The following is a 20,020-nucleotide window of genomic DNA, read 5'->3' as shown; positions in this document are numbered from 1 at the left end:
ATTGTTTTAAGAAGCCCTTCTGGATGCTCCTTACAAACTCTGCCCTGTCCAAGCCCCTAGCATTAAGTGAGTCCCAGTCAATATTGGGGAAGTTGAAGTCTCCCATCACAACAACCCTGTTGTTTGTACTCGTTTCCAAAATCTGTCTACCTATCTGCTCCTCTATCTCCTGCTGGCTGTTGGGAGGCCTGTCGTAAACCCCAAACATTGTGACTGCACCCTTCTTATTCCTGATCTCTACCCATATAGCCTTGCTGCCCTCTGAGGTGTCCTCCCGTAGTACAGCGGTGATATTCTCCCTAACCAGTAGCGCAACTCCTCCACCCCTTTTACATCCCATTTATCCCGCCTGAAACATCTAAATCCTGGAATGTTTAGCTGCCAATTCTGTCCTTCCCTCAACCAGGCCTCTGTAATGGCAACAACATCATAGTTCCAAGTACTAATCCAAGCTCCAGGTTCATCTGCCGTACCTGTTATGCTCCTTGCATTATAACATATGCACTTCAGGGCACCAGTCCCGCTGTTTTCAGCAACATCTCCCTGTCTGCTCTTCCTCAGAGCCATACTGGCCCTATTCCCTAGTTCTCCCTCAATGCTTTCACCTTCTGAGCTATTACTCCGGTACCCACCCCCCTGCCATACTAGTTTAAACCCTCCCGTGTGACACGAGAAATCCTTGCGGCCAGGCTATTTATGCCTCTCCAGTTTAGGTGCAACCCATTCTTCTTATTCAGGTCACACCTGCCCCGGAAGAGCTCCCAATGCTCCAGATAACGGAAACCCTCCCTCCAAAATCAGCTGTTTAGCCACGTATTTAACTACTCTATCTTCCTATTTCTAGCCTCACTGGCACGTGGCACGGGGAGTAATCCCGAGATTACAACCCCAGAGGTCCTGCCTTTTAACTTTCTGCCTAGCTCCCTGAACTCCTGCTGCAGGACCTCATGCTACCTTCCTGCCAATGTCATTAGTACCAATAGCACAATGACCTCTGCCTGTTTGCCCTCCCCCTTCAGGATGCCCGCTACCCGTTCGGAGACATCCTGGACCCTGGCACCAGGGAGGCAACATACCATCCTGGAGTCTCTTTCACGTCCACAGAAGTGCCTATCTGTGCCCCTGACTATAGAGTCCCCCATGACTATTGCTCGTCTGCGCTTTGGCCCTCCCTGCTGAACATCAGAGCCAGCCGTGGTGCCACTGCTCTGACTGCTGCTGTTTTCCCCTGATAGGCTATCCCCCTGACAGTATCCAAAGAGGTATGCCTGTTCGAGGGGGACAACTAACAGTCCCACACTGACTGCCTGCCCCTTCTGGTAGTCACGCATTTCTCTGCCTGCACCTTGGGTGTGACCACATTTATATCACTGCTATCTCCGACGCTTTCCGCCACCTGCATGCTCCTAAGTGCATCCAACTGCTGCTCCAACCGAACCATGCGGTCTGTGAGGAGCTCCAGTTGGGTGCACTTTCTGCAGATAAAGCCATCCGGGACACTGGAAGCCTCCCGGGCCTGCCACATCTCACAGTCAAAGCACTGCACCGCTCTAATTGACATTGCGTCAATTAATTAGTAAATTAAATTTTTAAAATAAAAAAAACTAATTTTAGACACAGGGAGAATGTGCAAACTCCACACGGACAGAGACCCGGGGCTGGGATCAAACCCGGGTCCTTTGAGCCGTGAGGCAGCAGTGCCAACCACTGTGCCACCGTACCACCCTGGTAGCTTTATTTTAAATGTGAGAAATGCCCTTTTCATTTATATTGCCCGGTTTGTGCTTGAAAAAGGACGTGATACATACCTAAAAAGAAAGATTTGCATTTATATAGTGCCTTTCATAGTTACAGGGCTACCCAAAGTATTTTACAGACAATGAAGTACTTTTGAAGTGGTGTCACTGTTGCAATGTGTGAAACATAATAGTTAACTTGTGTACAGCAAACTCCCACAAACAGCAATGTGATAATGACCCGATAATCTGTTTTAGAGATGCTGATTGAGGGATAAATACTGGCCAGGAGACTTAGGATAAGTCCCCTCTCTTTTTGAAATGTGCCAGAGGATCTTTTACTTCCACCTGAGAGGACAGGCAGCTGGCGCTTAATGGCACTTCTGAAAGATGGCATTGCAACAGTCTTCCAGTAGCGGTCTGGTGCTTCTGCTGTGATATTTTGAGCTCCAGTCTGGAGTGGGACTTCAACCTACAACCTTTCATTGAGCAATAATTGATGTACTGAACTCAATAATTGATGTACTGAACTCAAGTGAAATCTGTTATGTAGATCCTTTGCCGTAATTTAATTTAACTTTTAATAAACTTGATTCTTAGTAATATAAGAGCAGGAGTAGGCCATTCTGCCCCTCGATCTGCTCCACCATTCAATTAGGATGCAGGTCACCCGGTCCTATGGATTTGTCAGCATTTAGGTCTAATAGCTTTCCAACCATTTCTCTGGTGGTGGTGATTATTCCTTTCCTATCATCTGTTGATTTTCAAGAATCTTCTGGAAGTCACGGCGCCGAGGTCCCAGGTTCTATCTCGGCTCTGGGTCACTTGTCCGTGTGGAGTTTGAACGTTCTCCCCGTGTTTGCGTGGGTTTCACCCGCACAACACAAAGATGTGCAGGGTAGGCGGATTGGCGATGTTAAATTGCCCCTAAGTTGAAAAAAGTGAATTGGGGACTCAAAATTTATTTTGAAAAAATAATCTTTTCCAAGTTTTCTAAGTCCACCCCCATGAAAGCACAAAATACTTGTTCAACGTCTCAGCAATTTCCGTGTTTTCCAATATCAATTCTCCAGATTTACTGTCTAGTGGACCAACACTTGTTTTTGCTCCTTTCCTATTTGAATACTTGTGACTTTACTGTCTGTTTTTATATTACTTAGCTTTCTCTCATACTCTATATATGCCTATTTATATCTTTTTAGTATTTTGTTGCTGGTTCTCAAGTTCAGTCCAATCCTTTGACCTGCCAGTAATCTTTGCAGATTTGTGTGGTGTTTCTTTCAAAGTAATACTTCCTTGACTTCCTTATTTAGCTACGGATGATGTATCCTTCTCAAAGAGCCTTTCTTTCTTGCTGGGATATATTTCTTACATTTCCGTATATTAGATTTTGCATAAGGCACATTTAGGTTGGTAATGAGCTAACTTACAGACCTTGTTGTTCAGCATAAGATAATTGTGTGGTATGCATGAAAAAGCAGAATAGATGGTTTAATTTTCTAAAAAAATTTGATAAAAGGTTTGATTGGTGATTGACAGAATGAGTACCGAGTGTGCTGTCAATTTGTTGGAGATTGTTCACAGATGGCAATATCAGAATTTCTACTGTGCAGATGAAGACTATTCGGCCCATCGAGTCTGCACCAACCTTTGGAAAGAGCTTTCTACCTAGGCCCACCCCCCACCCCCACCCTATCCCCGTAACCCAGTAACCCCACCTAGTCCTTTGGGCACTAAGAGGCAATTTAGCATGGCCAGTCCACCCAACCGGCACATCTTTGGACTGTGGAGGAAAGTGGAGTATCCGGAGGAAACCCACGTAATCACGGGAGAACATGCAAACTCCACTCAGTCATCCAAGGGCGGAATTGAAGCCGGGACCTGGCACCGTGAGGCAGCAGTGCTAACCACTATGTCACCGTGCCGATATTTGCTGAAATGTTCCTTTGTCTGGCATTATGGGGCGACTTACATTTTTTTCACTGGCTCACAATTTTGCTCTTTTCACTTCTCGAGCTCTTCATGCGCCAGTTTAAAATTAAGATGCTGGCAAAGTGCCTCAATGTTACCCTAGTAGCCAGTGTTTATACTTGAACTTAAACAGTGAGTGATGGCAGGTTATTTAACAATGGGGGAAGCAATGTAAATGAATCACAGTTGAGAGTAAAAACTAAACTTTGCGTGTAGCAGAGATCAAACCTTGCACCTTGTTGATATGTAGCTTGGAATCATAGAATAGACAAGAGTCATTGGACTAATCAGAATTAATGGATCCTTATAGAGCTACAAAAATAAACAATGGTAATGCCTGCTATAAAATTGCCTGGACCTGTAAATCAAGAGGCTTGTAAAAGGCAATGTCAAATTGAATGTAAATAATGCAGTTCAAAGCTTTTTTGCTCCTAAGCATGCACAGAGGCTTGATAATGTTAAATGGCAATGAAAGTGACTGTGAAAAAAGCAAAGATTCAAAGGTTTCCACCATATTATGGCGAAGACTTTCACTTTCTTTTGATAGATCATTGATATTGATATGCTGGGAGAGAGATTAAAGATTTCAGGCTCCAAAGAAAACAGTTTCACTTTCACCTGTCAGATCTTTGAACTTGACATGCTTGGAGAGACATCAAAGGGTTCCAAGTCATCAAAGGGAAGACTTTAAACTGAATCCTGTCATGCTGAAAGACAGTTTAATGAATTTTAAGGCAACAGATGGGAAGTCCTGCCAAACTATCCCCATCATGGGAAAGACCCCCGATCTGAGCCCCTCCAGCCCAGGCCAAACTCCCCTGACCCCCCACCACCCATAAAAGATCCTCCTCAGCGCCCTGGAGGCAAGTGTAGACAGGGTACTCACCTCCTTAGCCTCCCCTCAGAGTGTGAGACGCCAGGCCCCCGCTTGTCAGGACTTGAACCAATTCATCCCAGCATGAGTACCAGCTGGGTAGGTGGTTGGAGCATCCCAGGAGGCTGGTGACTCAGGTTTCCTGCCTGATAATGATATGGAAATGAAAATGAAGTTTAATTAGGTGTTTGCATATTCCCTCCTGCTCTGGCTGAGAATGTTGTTGGGGCAAACTGGGAGCCTCACAACAGGATTGATGCGCGGGGAGAATCCCGTTTTTGCCCTCGCACCCGATTCATCGGGCAACTGTGATTAACGCCTCGGGCTAACAGCCCCGGAGAATTCCGCCCCTACATAGAACATAGAACAGAACATAGAACATAGAACAGTACAGCACAGAACAGGCCCTTCGGCCCTCAATGTTGTGCCGAGCCATGATCACCCTACTCAAACCCACGTATCCACCCTATACCCGTAACCCAACAACCCCCCCCTTAACCTTACTTTTATTAGGACACTACGGGCAATTTAGCATGGCCAATCCACCTAACCCGCACATCTTTGGACTGTGGGAGGAAACCGGAGCACCCGGAGGAAACCCACGCACACGGGGAGGACGTGCAGACTCCACACAGACAGTGACCCAGCCGGGAATCGAACCTGGGACCCTGGAGCTGTGAAGCATTTATGCTAACCACCATGCTACCCTGCTGCCCCTTTTATTTACTCGTGCAAACATCTCTTGCGATATGCAACAGTAGCAAAAGTAGATAATGAAACCAATGCCAGCCCACTTGATAATTTCATGCAGTTCTTCACACAATTAGAAAAGGTAGCTTGCTCGTGATCCCCAAAGAAAGAGAGCATGTCATTCAGCCTGTGGTTTCCCATTAGTTATTCAGCGCACTGCCCTTCCAGACAGGAGATGAGAATTCCAAGCAAATGTAGCTTGTGCCTAGTTGAGTGTTCATTGCTTTGAGCAGGGTAGCCTCTCATTTAATCCTTGATAAACTAAATAACATTTATTTAAACTGAATCCGTTGTGCACTTTTTACAGAGGAAATATTGCAGGTGTGCATCTTCAGAAAACAGATTTTATTTTGCACTAGTTTTTAACATGTTGTTTTTATCTTATTTAAACTTTGAACACTCCATTGACTCCAGGGAAGTGGAATTAGAGTAGATTCTGGCGTAGCTGAAGACCTATCAGAAGTAGAGGAAAATGGGCCAAATGGCCTCTGTGCTGTAGTCTTATGATTCTATAATCAAATGACCTTTATACTTCTGAAATAGTTTCCGAGCATTGTTTCAATTAAGTAATTATTCTACTGCTTTATCGCTCCTTATAAGTTTGTTTTATTTTGTAGTGGAGGGCAGCAAAATATCCTTTTGCAGCTGTCAAGGCTAAAAATATACCTGCATTTCAAAGTTATGAGGTGGGGCTGTCAGAACTCAAAAATAGAAGTTGTTGACGGTAATTATGATATAATCACACCATTAAAAGGGTTCTTATACTGGAATGAACAAACCCGTACATTTTCTAGTGAGTCTAGTTGGTATCTATGATGTAACTACAGGAACTTCAAGCTGTTCAATGTATTTGAAGGACGAGACAGACAATGAGGTGCTGTTTTAGAGGGCTGGTGTATCTCCCACACTGTAACTTCCAGATTTCCACATTTAACTTTGCATGTGTGATCCTTGGGTGTTGCTGCCCAATTCTCATGTCAATAACGGTGAGTGCCGTTAGCCGTACCATTATTTTTACAGAAAAACCCAACCCCTTATGTTTTAGCCCAGTAGAGTGAGCTTTCAAAGACTTTTTGATCAAACTTTTTGCATGAAACTGGAGTTCAATGGTCTCAGTTACAGTCGACAGTTCCAACTCTCAACAAGAGACACTGTAAGTTGGCTCCTTCTTTGGAACATGGGAATTGTTAGATGGTAAAACATCAACTCCAACTCGTTTTCCTTCTATTATTCTGAAAGTGACATGATACACCAACAATGAATTTTAGCAAATAGATTACTATAAAATAGGGATGCAACTTTGGTCCTGAATGTTAATGTACTTGCCTAGTTAAGGGTACTTTACTAACTAATCATGAGAATTTAAATCCTCCTGTCTAATCTGGTTAGTTAGATGTAATTTTCAATTCTATGCACAGAGCCCTGGCTGAGGCAGGAAAACCAGTGGGCAGCTCCCAGGCTGTACTGCCGGGTTTCCTCTCCAGATAATCCAGCACTCTGTGCAGATAAAATCCGGAGACGTGGCCCACACTGTCACGCTGGCAGAAAAAGTGGTCAGCCGGGAATCTCGAGATCAGAAGAGTGCCCTGACCTCTGATATAACACAAAGTAACCCTCCTGCCCAATGGACACGAGGACGACACCTCCCCACGCAGACACAAGGGCAAACCCCCCCCTCCCCGTCCCTGTCCATGTGGAGTTTGCACGTTCTCCCCCTGCTTGCATGGGTCTCATCCCCACAACCCAAAGATGTGCAAGTTAGGTGGATTGGCCCTTAAATGGGGAAAAAAAGAATTGGATACTCTGAATTTATTTAAAAAAGAGAAATCCCCCCCCCCCCCCCAACCGATAAGGGCAACACTGCATACGCACAAGGACCCCTCCCCCCAAGTGATAAGAGGAACCCTTCCACAAATAGAACTCCCCAGAGGGCCCACCGACAATGCCAGAGCACTGCCCAGGCATATCCCTCTACCCTCAGGACTATACTTATCTGTACGCCTGGCACAGAGGGTTGCCTTTGCGTGGTTCCCGTTCTTGAAAAACAGTTGTAAACGTTAGCGATGGGTAATCCTAAATGTGGGGGTTCGATATGGCAGCGGAGCCTGCTAATTAATAAAAAATAATAATAATCGCTTATTGTCACAAGCAGGCTTTAATAAAGTTACTGTGGCCCCTAGTCGCCACATTCCAGCACCTGTTCGGGGAGCATGGAACGGGAATTGAACCTGGATTCTGCATTACAAACCAGCTGTTTAGCCCACTGTGATAATTATTTGAAAATTGATTGAAATGAGGCTCCCAACCTTCCTGGATGGGAAACTGGTTTTGTGGTGGGGAAGGGTGGAGAACTGAAAAGTGAGATCTCGCTGGCAAGATTCTCATATTCCGACTCTCATGCGATTTTACGGTCACATCACTGTTTGCACTCGCTGCTAATGCAGGAGTAAAACCGTGGCACTTGCATCTGTCTTTACTTTGATTTATTTTCTTTTTCATGAGTTTTACATTATTTATTTTTATCTCTGAAACCACAGGAATCTTTCCAACACACTCTACTTAAATGGGCCGAAGAACTTAATTCTTTAAGTCGGATTCAGGATATATTTGACTGCTATGAACAGGCTTTGGAACTCTACCCCAATAATGAAGTAATATGGAACAGTATGGGAGAACATCTATTTAGGTTTGTGGAATTACTTTCCAATTACATTTCAATATCTGTTATATCAAATGATCATAATTTACCTCTTTTTTTAAAAAATAACTCCTTAATAGCTGTTACTGTGACCTCTTGTCCTCCTCAAGGCCCACCCACATACCACATACAATTTAGTGATCTTGAACTGAGTATTAATGAATTCAGTCATAAGTGTTACAACAATGTAGCACAATCCAGTTTTTGTCTAGGATTCACAGATATCGACATTCCAGGAAGTCAGAGAGAGATTCAAAAATAGATACTTGCTACTGTATGGTTCTATGGGTGATAATTGACCCCCAGTATCTTGCCCAATTGGCTTTATTAACATATAATCCTTGACCGTGTGTCTCTAAGTGAGTATCGCAGCTAAACTTGACCCCTTCCTCACCTGGTGTCCTAACTATATGGACGCATTTACCAACGAGTAATAAAGAGGGCAAGCTGTTTCTGTTTGTTTTTCTTCACCAAAAACGTTCTGACTTCAATTGCAGACTCTCTATCATTGCTTTACCTGAAATCAACTAAATCAGCACAGACATTGACCCAAGCCAGGAATCGAACCCGGGTCCCTGGCGCTGTGCAGCAACAGTACTAACCACTGTGCTATTGTGCAAATCTGTGGCAAGCAACTCTCCTCCTGACTCCCCAAAACCTGTCCACCAACTACAGGGCGTAAGTCAGTAATGTGAAGGTATACTCTCCACTTGCTTGAATGAATGAAGCTCCCATAACACTTGAGAAACTGGACACCATCCAGGACAAAGCAATCCTCCTCCACCAACTTAAACATTGACTTCCTCCACCACCAATGCACAGTTGCAGCAGTATCTACCATCCACAAGGTTTCCCAGCCTGGATAACTCACCCAGGATCCTTTGACAGCACCGTCCAAACCCACCACCTCTGCCTCCTAGCCACACATCATTCCAACTTGAAACTATATCGTAACTCTTTCACTGTTGTGGTTTCAAGATTCTGGAGCTCTTTTCACAGCAGCACTGTGGGTGCACCAGCATCCTATGATCTGCAGCGGTTCAAGAAGGTAGCTCACCATCATCTTCTCGAGGGCAATTAGGAATGGGAAATAAATACATTCCATGAAAGATTCCACTTCTTTGGGTGGTTAGTTCCTGGTCGATGGTGACCTTTAGGATGTTGATTGTCGGGGACCCAGCGATGGTAATGCCATTGAACCTTAAGGTCAGGTGGTCAGATTTCCTCTTTTGGAGATGGTCATTGCTTGACATTTGTTATTTGCCACTTATCATCCCAAGTCTGGAATCCTTCCAGGTTTTGCTGCATAAGGGTACAGACTGTTTTATTATGAGTCGTTGTGAACGGATCTGAACACTACAATCATCAGCAAACATTCCTACTTCTGAATTTAAGATGGAGGGAATGTCATTTTATGAAGCAGGCGAAGATGGTGAGCCTGTGGCACCATCTTGAGGAACTGCTCAGCAGTGTCAGGGGCTGGGGCGATTGGCCTCCAACAGTCACAACCTCTGTGCTAGGAATGGCTCCAACCATGTTTCCGACCATAGTTTAAACCTATTCCAAAAATTACCTCTAAATATAATGATACAGAAATTCTTTCACCTTGAATATTCCCATTTGGTCATTCACTAAAGAATCTATGCTATTAGCTTGATTTATATACAGTAGTATACAATACTTCTGCTGTTAATATTATTCAAAGCTGTTGTTATTATTCAAAGCTGATTCACAGGAAATAATTTCTTGCAATGGCACACTTGTTCGTCAAATTACCACAGGAGGCTGCATGAGACTCAGCCTCAGGGCATTCATCTAGTTTCAGGGCAACACAGAGCTGAACATCTGGTGAACAGAATTCCACCCTACTGGGCCAGACATTCAAAGATAATGGCTATGCCAATCAAAGGTTAATAGCCCTGGCTGCCTTTACAGCCATGTCTTGGGTGTCTAGCCAAGATCTGTTTATGAGCAAACCATATAGAAGGTGAAAACAACTCTTATTTGAACGACTTTGCTAAATGTGAGACCGGATATGTGTATTGTATGGAGTGTAGACAAACTGCTTTCAGGAAACGACAATCAAATTTAAATTACTGCAGTACTCTAAACAGCTGACCTGTGTTACCAGGTTGTTAATTGATTCTACTCCTGTATAATAGCAAGTAGAATTCATTATTTTTTAAATGAAAAATGCGATTAAGAAAATATCTATTTGAGGAAATTAGTGGGCAGGATTTACCGAGGCCGCAGCGCGTTACGGCGGCAGAGGCGGCCTGCCAGCGGGTTGGTCCTGCACCCCTCATCGCCGGGAAATCCGTGCGCCATCGGAGGGGCCGGAATATCCCGCCGGTCTGAACAGCCGGTAAAATCCGCCCACAGTATATCCAAAAATGAAACTTAATTCTGGACTGTCTTCTTTGCTTTTTGAACAGCATAGGGTTCCGAGATGAAGCAGCTGGCTATTTCCACAAAGCTGTTAAGCTCAATCCTGACTGTGCAGATGCAAAAGAGAATTTTTATCGCGTGGCCAACTGGTTAGTAGAACGCTGGCATTTTTTAATGCTGAATGATAAGAAAAGGAATATTGCCTATCAGCGAGCAATCCAGAAAGCAGTGCAATCTGGCTGCACATCCGTCCTGGATATTGGAACAGGAACTGGCATTCTCAGGTCTGTACCATTTTCCTACACGCGCTGGTTCTGATTGCAATGTCTGTTTATACAGGAAATGTGTCTGTCTATACAGGAAATGTATATAATATATATATAGATATGCATATTATAAAGATGGGATTTGGAGGGAAAAGCTCCAAATGGGGGATTTGGAGGGAAAAGCTCCAAATGGGGGAAATGAAGGGGGGAGAAGGAAGGCGAGAAAGGGCCAAGAGTAAAACAAAGGGAGGTGGAGGGATAGCTTAGGTTTGGAGAAACTGCCATAATTAGTATGCAGATGAACAGTCCTGTTCCTGAAGAGTTCAAGGAAACAATATTATGGAAGAATCCAGAGTTGAAGTTTATTTTTTTATATATTTAAAGTACCCAATTCATTTTTTTTCCAATTAAGGGGCAATTTAGTGTGGCCAATCCACCTACCCTGCACATCTTTGGGTTCTGGGGATAAGACCCACGCAGACATGGGGTGAATGTGCAGACTCTGAGGACTCCGAGATTGAACCTGGGTCCTCGGCACCGTGAGGCAGCAGTGCTAACCACTATGTCACAGTGCTGCCCAGGACCATTCATGTTTAAAGATAAATTTGAACATCTAGTGATTAACTGAAAGAACTGTGCTACTAGATTTCACATTTTTAAACAAAAGCAAACTTCCTTTAATTAAGAAAATACAATAAAGTGAACACTAGTTCCTTAGGACACCAGTGCCATGTTCAGAAAGGCCAACGAATGTATTTGATTCACAACCGATGGCATAGCCAGATTTCTAGAGCATTTGGCTTCGGGGCCCTTATGTTGAACCTTATTTCAAAGGGGTTGGAGTACAAAAGTAGGGAAGTCTTGCTGCAACAGTACATGGTACTGATGAGACCACATCTGGAGTACCGTGAGCAGTTTTGGGTCCCTTATTGAACAAAAGGTATTGAGTGCTATCCACCCGAATGGGAACAGAGTCCCGGAACGTGTGACATTAGCCGGATGTTTCCCCGCTATCTAACGCCCATCCGGGTGGTTCGGGGGCCTCAGTGGGGAACTCCCAATGAGGCCGCACTTAGCCCTGTTTTCTGGATCGAGGAGCTCCGCTCGCTGGGAGCTGTAAGGCAATGGTCACTGAACAGTGGTCAAAAAGTGAGGGACCATTTTTACTGTCCTCAGGCCCCAGACGAAACTGTACCTTTCTGGCCCGAATGGCTTAACTACCTACTGGATAAACTTACAGATCTATCAGGAAAGTCTTTAAGTTCATGTCTTTTAAGAAATCATTAATGAGGATAAATATTCCCTCTAAACAAACCGCAATTCCCCGTGCAGGCTGTGCCCAGCAGCAGAAAAACATTTAAAGGGGCATTGCACCTAAACAAATCGCCTGCACCCTCCAAAAAAAAATCATTAAAATTATTTTTCTTATTTTGACTGTAAATTCTCTTTTTTTCAAGTATTGGATTTTTGTTTTCTGATTGGAAGAAAACTCCCTAAATTTCCTCTGCTGTTTTCAATTATCAAATATCAGAACCAGAGATGTGGTGAATCGCTTCAATGGCATCAGAATGCACAATATGTGCCATTTGTGCCATGGTATCTTTATGCACACAATGTGCAATCATCTCTGTGCCCAATTCTTTTTGCAGAAAGTGAAAGAAAAGACAACACTAATGGTATTCTTCAGGTTATATTATAAACTAGCATGATTCTTCCAACTTCACAAAATGAGGAGAAAACAACTAGAGCCCTTGTATCTGGACAGAACCCAAAGATTGCTTTAATGTGAAGAAGGTGAATCATTTTTAATTGGTCAGTAAAACACTGTTCCCAAGAAATTTGGGCTCCCAGTGTTTACATATGCATCATAGACACCTGGTACATTTAGCTTCACTGATCTTATAGTAATATTTTGGGGAAGTAACGATGAAATTTGGTATACTGTAGTTCTTTGTTCGTATACTATTTTATGAGATCAATAATGTAAAACATTGCTGATTTTCCCTAAATTTATCTAGTTTTTTGGATCCTTAATTTCAACTCCGTTTAGAATCAGCAAAAAATGGGCTTTTAAATCAGCAGAAAAAATAAAACAACTTTAATGCTCTTAAGTAATTAGGGAGAATTGTTCATCAAGAAATTCTGATAAATTAATAATTCAGAGAGGTACATATTCATTTCAGAACAGTAATGCCGTAAACAATATCAATTCAGCTCAGAACCAGCTAAACAATGCAACAAAATAATTGTTTGTTGTTGGCAGGTGATTCTGTTAACTGGCTAATTTGGATAACCTTGGGCGGAATGGTGGCGCAGTGGTTAGCACTGCTGCCTCATGGTGCTGCGGACCCGGGTCACTGTCCGAGCCCCGGTCACTGTCCGTGTGGAGTTTGCACATTCTCCCCGTGTCTGTGTGGGTCTCCCCCCCCCCCCCCCAACGCAAAAATGTGCAGGGTGGGTGGATTGGTCACGCTAAATTGCGCCTTAAATGGAAAACAAAAAGAATTGGGTACTCTAAATTTATTTTAAAAAATTTAAATTGGATAATCTCAACAATTAAATATGTCCCATGATATAGGCTGGATTTTACAGCTGTCCCAGTGTGTACGTAAAATATGGCATGATTATGTCAGGTTAGCAATCCAGTGACATGGTGCCAGTCTTTAATATTAGGGAAGATGAGCGGGTGCAGAAATCGGAACCCTACCTGCCATTTTGAAAAACTAATTAACAAGCAATCATACCTGTTAAAGAGGCAATTTTGTGTTGCCTGTTTTTCGGGCATCAAATGGGCGAAAGCTTGGGAATGCTTTTCACCAGGTATGAAGAGCCGGCACAAGGGTGAAAGAAATGCCCTTCCAACTGAACCTTGACTCAATGTTGCAGCGGAGCCTGCTGGTCTTTGTATTTTTTCATCTTCATTTTTCACTGTTTTGAGCCTTCCCTAAGAAATAAGGAGCGATTGAGCACTCGGGCCTTTAAATCGATGGCCGTGAATGACTTCCTCTTCAGGGCATAACCCCTCTCTCACATGAAGTCCCAGTCTGTCCAATTAGGCGTGGAGCCCTGCTTTGTTCCTTTAACTGGCTGCTTTCCTGTCAGGCAGTTGCTAATTGGCCCTGATGCTTGAAACTTGATTCATCGTGCTGAGATGACAGGAGTGTGTGGACCACTCGGTTTCCATTCTGCTTCCCTCACCCTGCCAAGAATTTAAAAATCCAGGCATATAAGATTTTAAGTTTTCCGAAGTTGTAAATAGTGAGATAATGGTGCTGCAATGTAAAGTAACTACCATCTTCCCTTCCCCCTGCGCATAAATATTTGGCTTTTCTTTGAAGGAACTCATTAACAGATGCCAAAGCAATATTGTGATATGGAATTGACACAGAGGTTAAACTCTCTCACAGATTCTTAGTCCAGAAGTCTGTTCAGTTGTGCACCCATTCCTTAAGTTATTGCTTAACATTGTCAACAATGTGGAAGTGTACATACTATACACCGAGGAAGAGAAGGGAGTTACATTGTGGCATCATTTTTAAAAATAAATTTAGAGTACCCAATTCTTTTTTTTTTCCAATTAAGGGGCAATTTAGCGTGGCCAATTGACCTAACCTGCACACCTTTTTGGGTTGGGGGGGCGAGACCCACGCAGACACAGGGTGAATGTGCAAACTCCACACGGACAGTGACCCGGGGCCAGATCGAACCTGGATCCTGCATGCCGTGAGACAGCGGTGCTAACCACTGTGCCACAGTGCTACCCACACCTTGGTATCATTAACAAATTTTGAAATTTGACTCTATTCCAATATCCAAGTTATTTATATATATCAAAAGAAGCTAACCCTTGGGGAACACCACTGACGACCATCCTCAATTTTGAAAAACAACCATTTACTGCAAGGTGCTGTTTTTTTGTCCTGAACCCAATTTTCTATTCCATGAGCCCCAATTATGTTAACCAGTCTTTAATACAATACTGTCAAATGCTTTCTTAAAATTTGAACATATGGGGTTGGAAGTTCATCTCACGGTCAAATAAGACGCCAGGATTTTGAACGGCCTGGTTCAGCCTTGTGTCCCACACAGGGAGAGGGATGGAGTCGATGGTTAGGCAGTGGAATTTGTGGTGGGGATTGAAGACCGTGGCCAGAATTCTTTCACTGGGGACAAGACCTGTGGCGGGGCAGGAACTTGGAGTGTTTCCCACTGTGGAGGCCAGCAGGAAACCATGCCGTATCTTCCAACTCCAACCTCATTAATTAAGCATCCAGAGGTTTTGTGTCGTGTTGTGTGGCGGGCAGGCATGATGGCATGAGGCTTGCCATCATTTCTGGGTCCCCAGGGCAGCACGGTGGCGCAGTGGATAGAACTGCTGCCTCACGGCACCAAGGTCCCAGGTTCGATTCGGCTCTGGGCCACTGTCGTGTGGGGTTTGCCCATTCTCCCCCTGTTTGCTTGGGTTTCGGCCCCACAATCTAAAGATGTGCAGGGCAGGTGGATTGGACACGCTAAATTGCTCCTTAATTGGAAAAAATAATTTTCCAATTTAGAGTACTCTAAGTGAAAAAAATAAATCTGGGTTCCCTACTAATAAGGTGCCCAACATCGCTGACCCATCATTGAAAAAAGAAGAAAGGCCTCCTGAATAGATTGTGGATGCCTAGAACACTCTGAGGCAACAAGATGAACCTCCTCATGACATTGCATCGAAAATTCTGCCCCATCCCCACAAACTGCTGTGGTGTTCCCAGGTTCAGGGTTGCTGGCAGTCCCCAGCCCAAACTCTGGAGACAGCCCCAGGCATTGTTCAGGTAAGTCCAGACTTCTGCGTGGCAAGTTGTTGCAGTTGTGTTCTGGACAGCGTGTTTTCTCACCGATGTCAAGGAGGAGGAGGGGTTGGGGGGGGGGGGGGGGGAGGAGAGAGGGAGGGAGGGGGGGTGAGGAGGAAGAGATTCCGTTGGGCCTTACTTTCATTCCATTGGCTTGTTTCATGCTGACCTCCAGCAGTTTCCCGATCTGCCGGCATGAAGCTTACTTTTGGACTCCCCTGTGAGGTCCCCATGAGTACCGTTCTATCTGGTCCCCGTTTGTGGAGACCACTACTGGACAGCGCTTGCCTGAGGTCTCTGAGGTGAAGGGCAAGGATCCCAAAGCCTCGGGAAAGTGCATATTAGTGAGGCTATCTGTCTCACTCTAATATGCAGATTTGCCAAAAAGTGATCCCACCCTCAATGCGCGGGATTTAGAATGCAATGTCCCGTGAGGCGTTGCGAGCCGGGTAGATCCTGGGCGCGAGGTTGCCGGCTTCTATCAGCCACATTGGACCATGGAGTGTTGCTTTTCTGGCACAATGTGGCCATTTGATCTCACCCCTAATGTTTGTGACTTTTTGTTCCCTACCATTCAGTATGTTTGCAAGAACGGCTGGAGCTTCTCATGTGTATGCATGTGACCTGTCCAAGACTATGTATGAACTTGCCTGTGAAGTGGTAGCTTCCAATCAGATGGCAGGGGAGATCAAGATTCTGCACATGAAATCATTAGATATGGAAGTACCTAAAGATCTCTCCAACAGGTATGCCCTATCACAGTCTCACAAAAATACTTCCATGCTTGCTATCTATTTTCTTTCAAAGCTCTGCCAAGTTTATAAATTCACACCACAGCCAAAAGCCATAAATATGGAAGATTGCATACTGTGGAAAGAAACATTGTCCCATTTATAATGAATTTCATATTGTTTTTGTGGACAATTTAGCTGTATCTTGAATCATTTCAGAAAACTGGCAGTATCAGTCATAATCTTTCCGATAGACTAATTATTGGGCAGGCTTATTCACAGATTGACAAATATGCATTGCATTGGTGAGACGATAAACAATCTAAATAGTATTAGAAGTCTTAAAATTATTGTCATTGAGTTACTCAAACAAACTAGTTAGAAAATACAAAATACAGGATTTGAGCTGGAGCGATTTCTAATCGGATCTTCCCAGTCACTTGATGACGCAATCAGGTTCAGGCCCAGAAATTGCGCATATCTGATTTGCATGAATATGGTCCACTTGAGGATTAGCAATCCAGTCAGCCTAAATATGAACGGATGCCACCTATGAGCTCTCTGAATTCTCCAGTCTGACGAATCGGGGTGCCTATTAGCTGCTTTTCCCTGAAGGAGAAACCATTTGTGCCCAATTAGACTCCTGAGCTTCATGCAGGTGAGACTAATTAGCCCTCAGGAGTTAACCCTGAGCAACATCAGCTCGTCACAGTTTCAGAGACAAGGCTGGGATTCAGCTTTAGGTGTCAGGGCTGTCAGCTTGGTGGCATGGGAAGAAGCAGCGAATGGGTGGTATCTGTCCTATATGTTAACATATAGTTAACAGTAACTTGAAAAAATAAAAAAAAATGTTTTTTAAATTTACTAATTAATTGACGCAATGCCAATTAGAGGGGTGCAGTGCTCTGACTGTGAGATGTGGCAGGTCCGGGAGGCTTCCAGCATCCCGGATGGCTTCATCTGCAGAAAGTGCACCCAACTGGAGCTCCTCACAGACCGCATGGTTCGGTTGGAGCAGCAGTTGGGATGCACTTAGGAGCATGCAGGTGGCGGAAAGCGTCGGAGATAGCAGTGATATAAATGTGGTCACACCCAAGGTGCAGGCAGAGAAATGCGTGACTACCAGAAGGGGCAGGCAGTCAGTGTAGGAATCCCCTGTTAGTTGTCCCCCTCGAACAGGCATACCCCTTTGGATACTGTCAGGGGGATAGCCTATTAGGGGAAAACAGCAGCAGCCAGACCAGTGGCACCACAGCTGGCTCTGATGTTCAGCAGAGAGGGTCAAATTGTAGAAGAGCAATAGCCATAGGGGACTCTATAATTAGGGGCACAGATAGGCGCTTCTGTGGACATGAAAGAGACTCCAGGATGGTATGTTGCCTCCCTGGTGCCAGGGTCCAGGATGTCTCCGAATGGGTAGCGGGCATCCTGAAGGGAGAGGGCAAACAGGAAGAGGTCATTGTACATATTGGTACAAATGACATAGGCAGGAAAGGGCATGAGGTCCTGCAGCAGGAGTTCAGGGAGCTAGGCAGAAAGTTAAAAGGCAGGACCTCTAGGGTTGTAATCTCGAGATTGCTCCCTGCGCCACGTGCCAGTGAGGCTAGAAATAGGAAGATAGAGCAGCTAAACATGTGGCTAAACAGCTGGTGTAGGAGGGAGGGTTTCTGTTATCTGGACCTCTGGGAGCTCTTCCGGGGCAGGTGTGACCTGTATAAGAAGGACGGGTTGCATCTAAACTGGAGAGGCATAAATATCCTGGCTGCGAGGTTTGCTTGTGTCACACGGGAGGGTTTAAACTAGTATGGCAGGGGGATGGGTACCGGAGCAATAGGTCAGAAGGTGAAAGCATTGAGGGAGAACTAGGGAATAGGGCCAGCTGTACTGCGGGAGGACACATCAGAGGGCAGTGAGGCTATATGGGTAGAGATCAGGAATAAGAAGGGTGCAGTCACAATGTTGGGGGTTTACTACAGGCCTCCCAACAGCCTGCGGGAGATAGAGGAGCAGATAGGGAGAAGATTTTGGAAACTAGTAAAAACAACAGGGTTGTTGTGATGGGAGACTTCAACTTCCCCAATATTGACTGGGACTCATTTAGTGCTGGGGGCTTAGACGGAGCAGAGTTTGTAAGGAGCATCCAGGAGGGCTTCTTAAAACAATATGTAGATAGCCAAACTAGGGGCTGTACTGGACTTGGTATTAGGGAATGAGCCCAGCCAGGTGGTAGAAGTTTCAGTAGGGGAGCATTTTGGGAACAGTGACCACAATTCAGTAAGTTTTAAAGTGCTGGTGGACAAGGATAAGAGTGGTCCTAGGGTGAATGTGCTAAATTGGGGGAAGACTAATTATAACAATATTAGGCGAGAACTGAAGAACTTAGATTGGGGGCGGATGTTTGAGGGTAAATCAACATCTGACATGTGGGAGGCTTTCAAATGTCAGTTGAAAGGAATTCAGGACCGGCATGTTCCTGTGCGGAAGAAGGATAAATACGGCAAATTTCGGGAACCTTGGATAACGAGAGATATTATAGGCCTCGTCAAAAATAAAAAGGAGGCATTTGTCAGGGCTTGAAGGCTGGGAACAGATGAAGTCTGTGTGGAATATAAGGAACATAGGAAGGAACTTAAGCAAGCAGTTAGGAGGGCTAGAAGAGGTCACGAAAAGTCAATGATAAATAGAGTTAAGGAAAATCCCAAGGCTTTCTACACGTACATAAAAAGCAAGAGGGTAGCCAAGGAAAGGGTTGGCCCATTGAAGGATAAGCAAGGGAATCTATGTGTGGAGCCAGAGGAAATGGGCGAGGTACTAAATGAATACTTTGCATCAGTATTCACCAAAGAGAAGGAATTGGTGGATGTTGAGTCTGGAGAAGGGTGTGTAGATAGCCTGGGTCACATTGAGATCCAAAAAGACGAGGTGTTGGGCGTCTTGAAAAATATTACGGTAGATAAGTCCCCAGGGCCTGATGGGATATGCCCAGAATACTGAAGGAGGCTAGAAAGTAAATTGCTGAGGCCTTGACAGAAATCTTTGCATGCTCATTGTCTTCTGGTGATGTCCCGGAGGACTGGAGAATAGCTAACGTTGTTCCTTTGTTTAAGAAGGGTAGCAAGGATGACCCAGGGAACTACAGGCTGGTGAGCCTTACGTCAATGGTAGGGAAATTACTGGAGGGAATTCTTCAAGACAGGATCTCCTCCCATTTGGAAGCAAATGGACATATTAGCGAGAGGCAGCATGGTTTGTGAAGGGGAGGTTGAGTCTCACTAACTTGATAAGAGTTTTTCGAAGAGGTCACAAAGATGTTTGATGCAGGTAGGGCAGTGGATGTTGTCTATATGGACTTCAGTAAGGCCTTTGACAAGGTCCCTCATGGTAGACTGGTACAAAAGGTGAAGTCACTCGGGATCAGGGGTGAGCTGGCAAGGTGGATACAGAACTGGCTAGGTCATAGAAGACAGAGAATAGCAATGGAAGGGTGCTTTTCTAATTGGAGGGCTGTGACTAGTGGTGTTCCGCAGGGATCAGTGCTGGGACCTTTGCTGTTCACAGTATATATAAATGATTTGGAGGAAAATGTAACTGGTCTGATTAGTAAGTTTGCAGACGACACAAAGGTTGTTGGAATTGCGGATAGCGATGAGGACTGTCAGAGGATACAGCAGGATTTAGATTGTTTGGAGACTTGGGCAGAGAGATGGCAGATGGAGTTTAATCCGGACAAATATGAGGTAATGTATTTTGGAAGGTCTAATGCAGGTAGGGAAT

General features: G+C 44.6%; 1 protein-coding gene across 2 annotated transcripts in view; it reads left to right on the top strand.

Moving 5' to 3' along the window:
- The window catches only part of prmt9 (protein arginine methyltransferase 9), a 74,259-nt gene that overhangs the window by 21,497 nt on the left and 32,742 nt on the right, over positions 1 to 20,020 (top strand). Inside the window, exons 2-4 of one of the 2 annotated variants that reach the window (XM_038791958.1) lie at positions 7,869 to 8,017; positions 10,465 to 10,701; positions 16,094 to 16,261. In XM_038791958.1, the coding sequence (XP_038647886.1) occupies positions 7,869 to 8,017; positions 10,465 to 10,701; positions 16,094 to 16,261 (554 nt within the window). Of the gene's footprint in view, positions 1 to 7,868; positions 8,018 to 10,464; positions 10,702 to 16,093; positions 16,262 to 20,020 lie in introns of those variants that run through there. The other variant, XM_038791959.1, reaches the window with a different exon arrangement.

This window comes from Scyliorhinus canicula, chromosome 3 (assembly GCF_902713615.1).
Source record: "Scyliorhinus canicula chromosome 3, sScyCan1.1, whole genome shotgun sequence".
Classification (NCBI taxonomy): Eukaryota; Metazoa; Chordata; class Chondrichthyes; order Carcharhiniformes; family Scyliorhinidae; genus Scyliorhinus; species Scyliorhinus canicula.
Note: the sequence above shows the minus strand (reverse complement) of the source record. Positions and strands in the feature narration are given on the sequence as shown.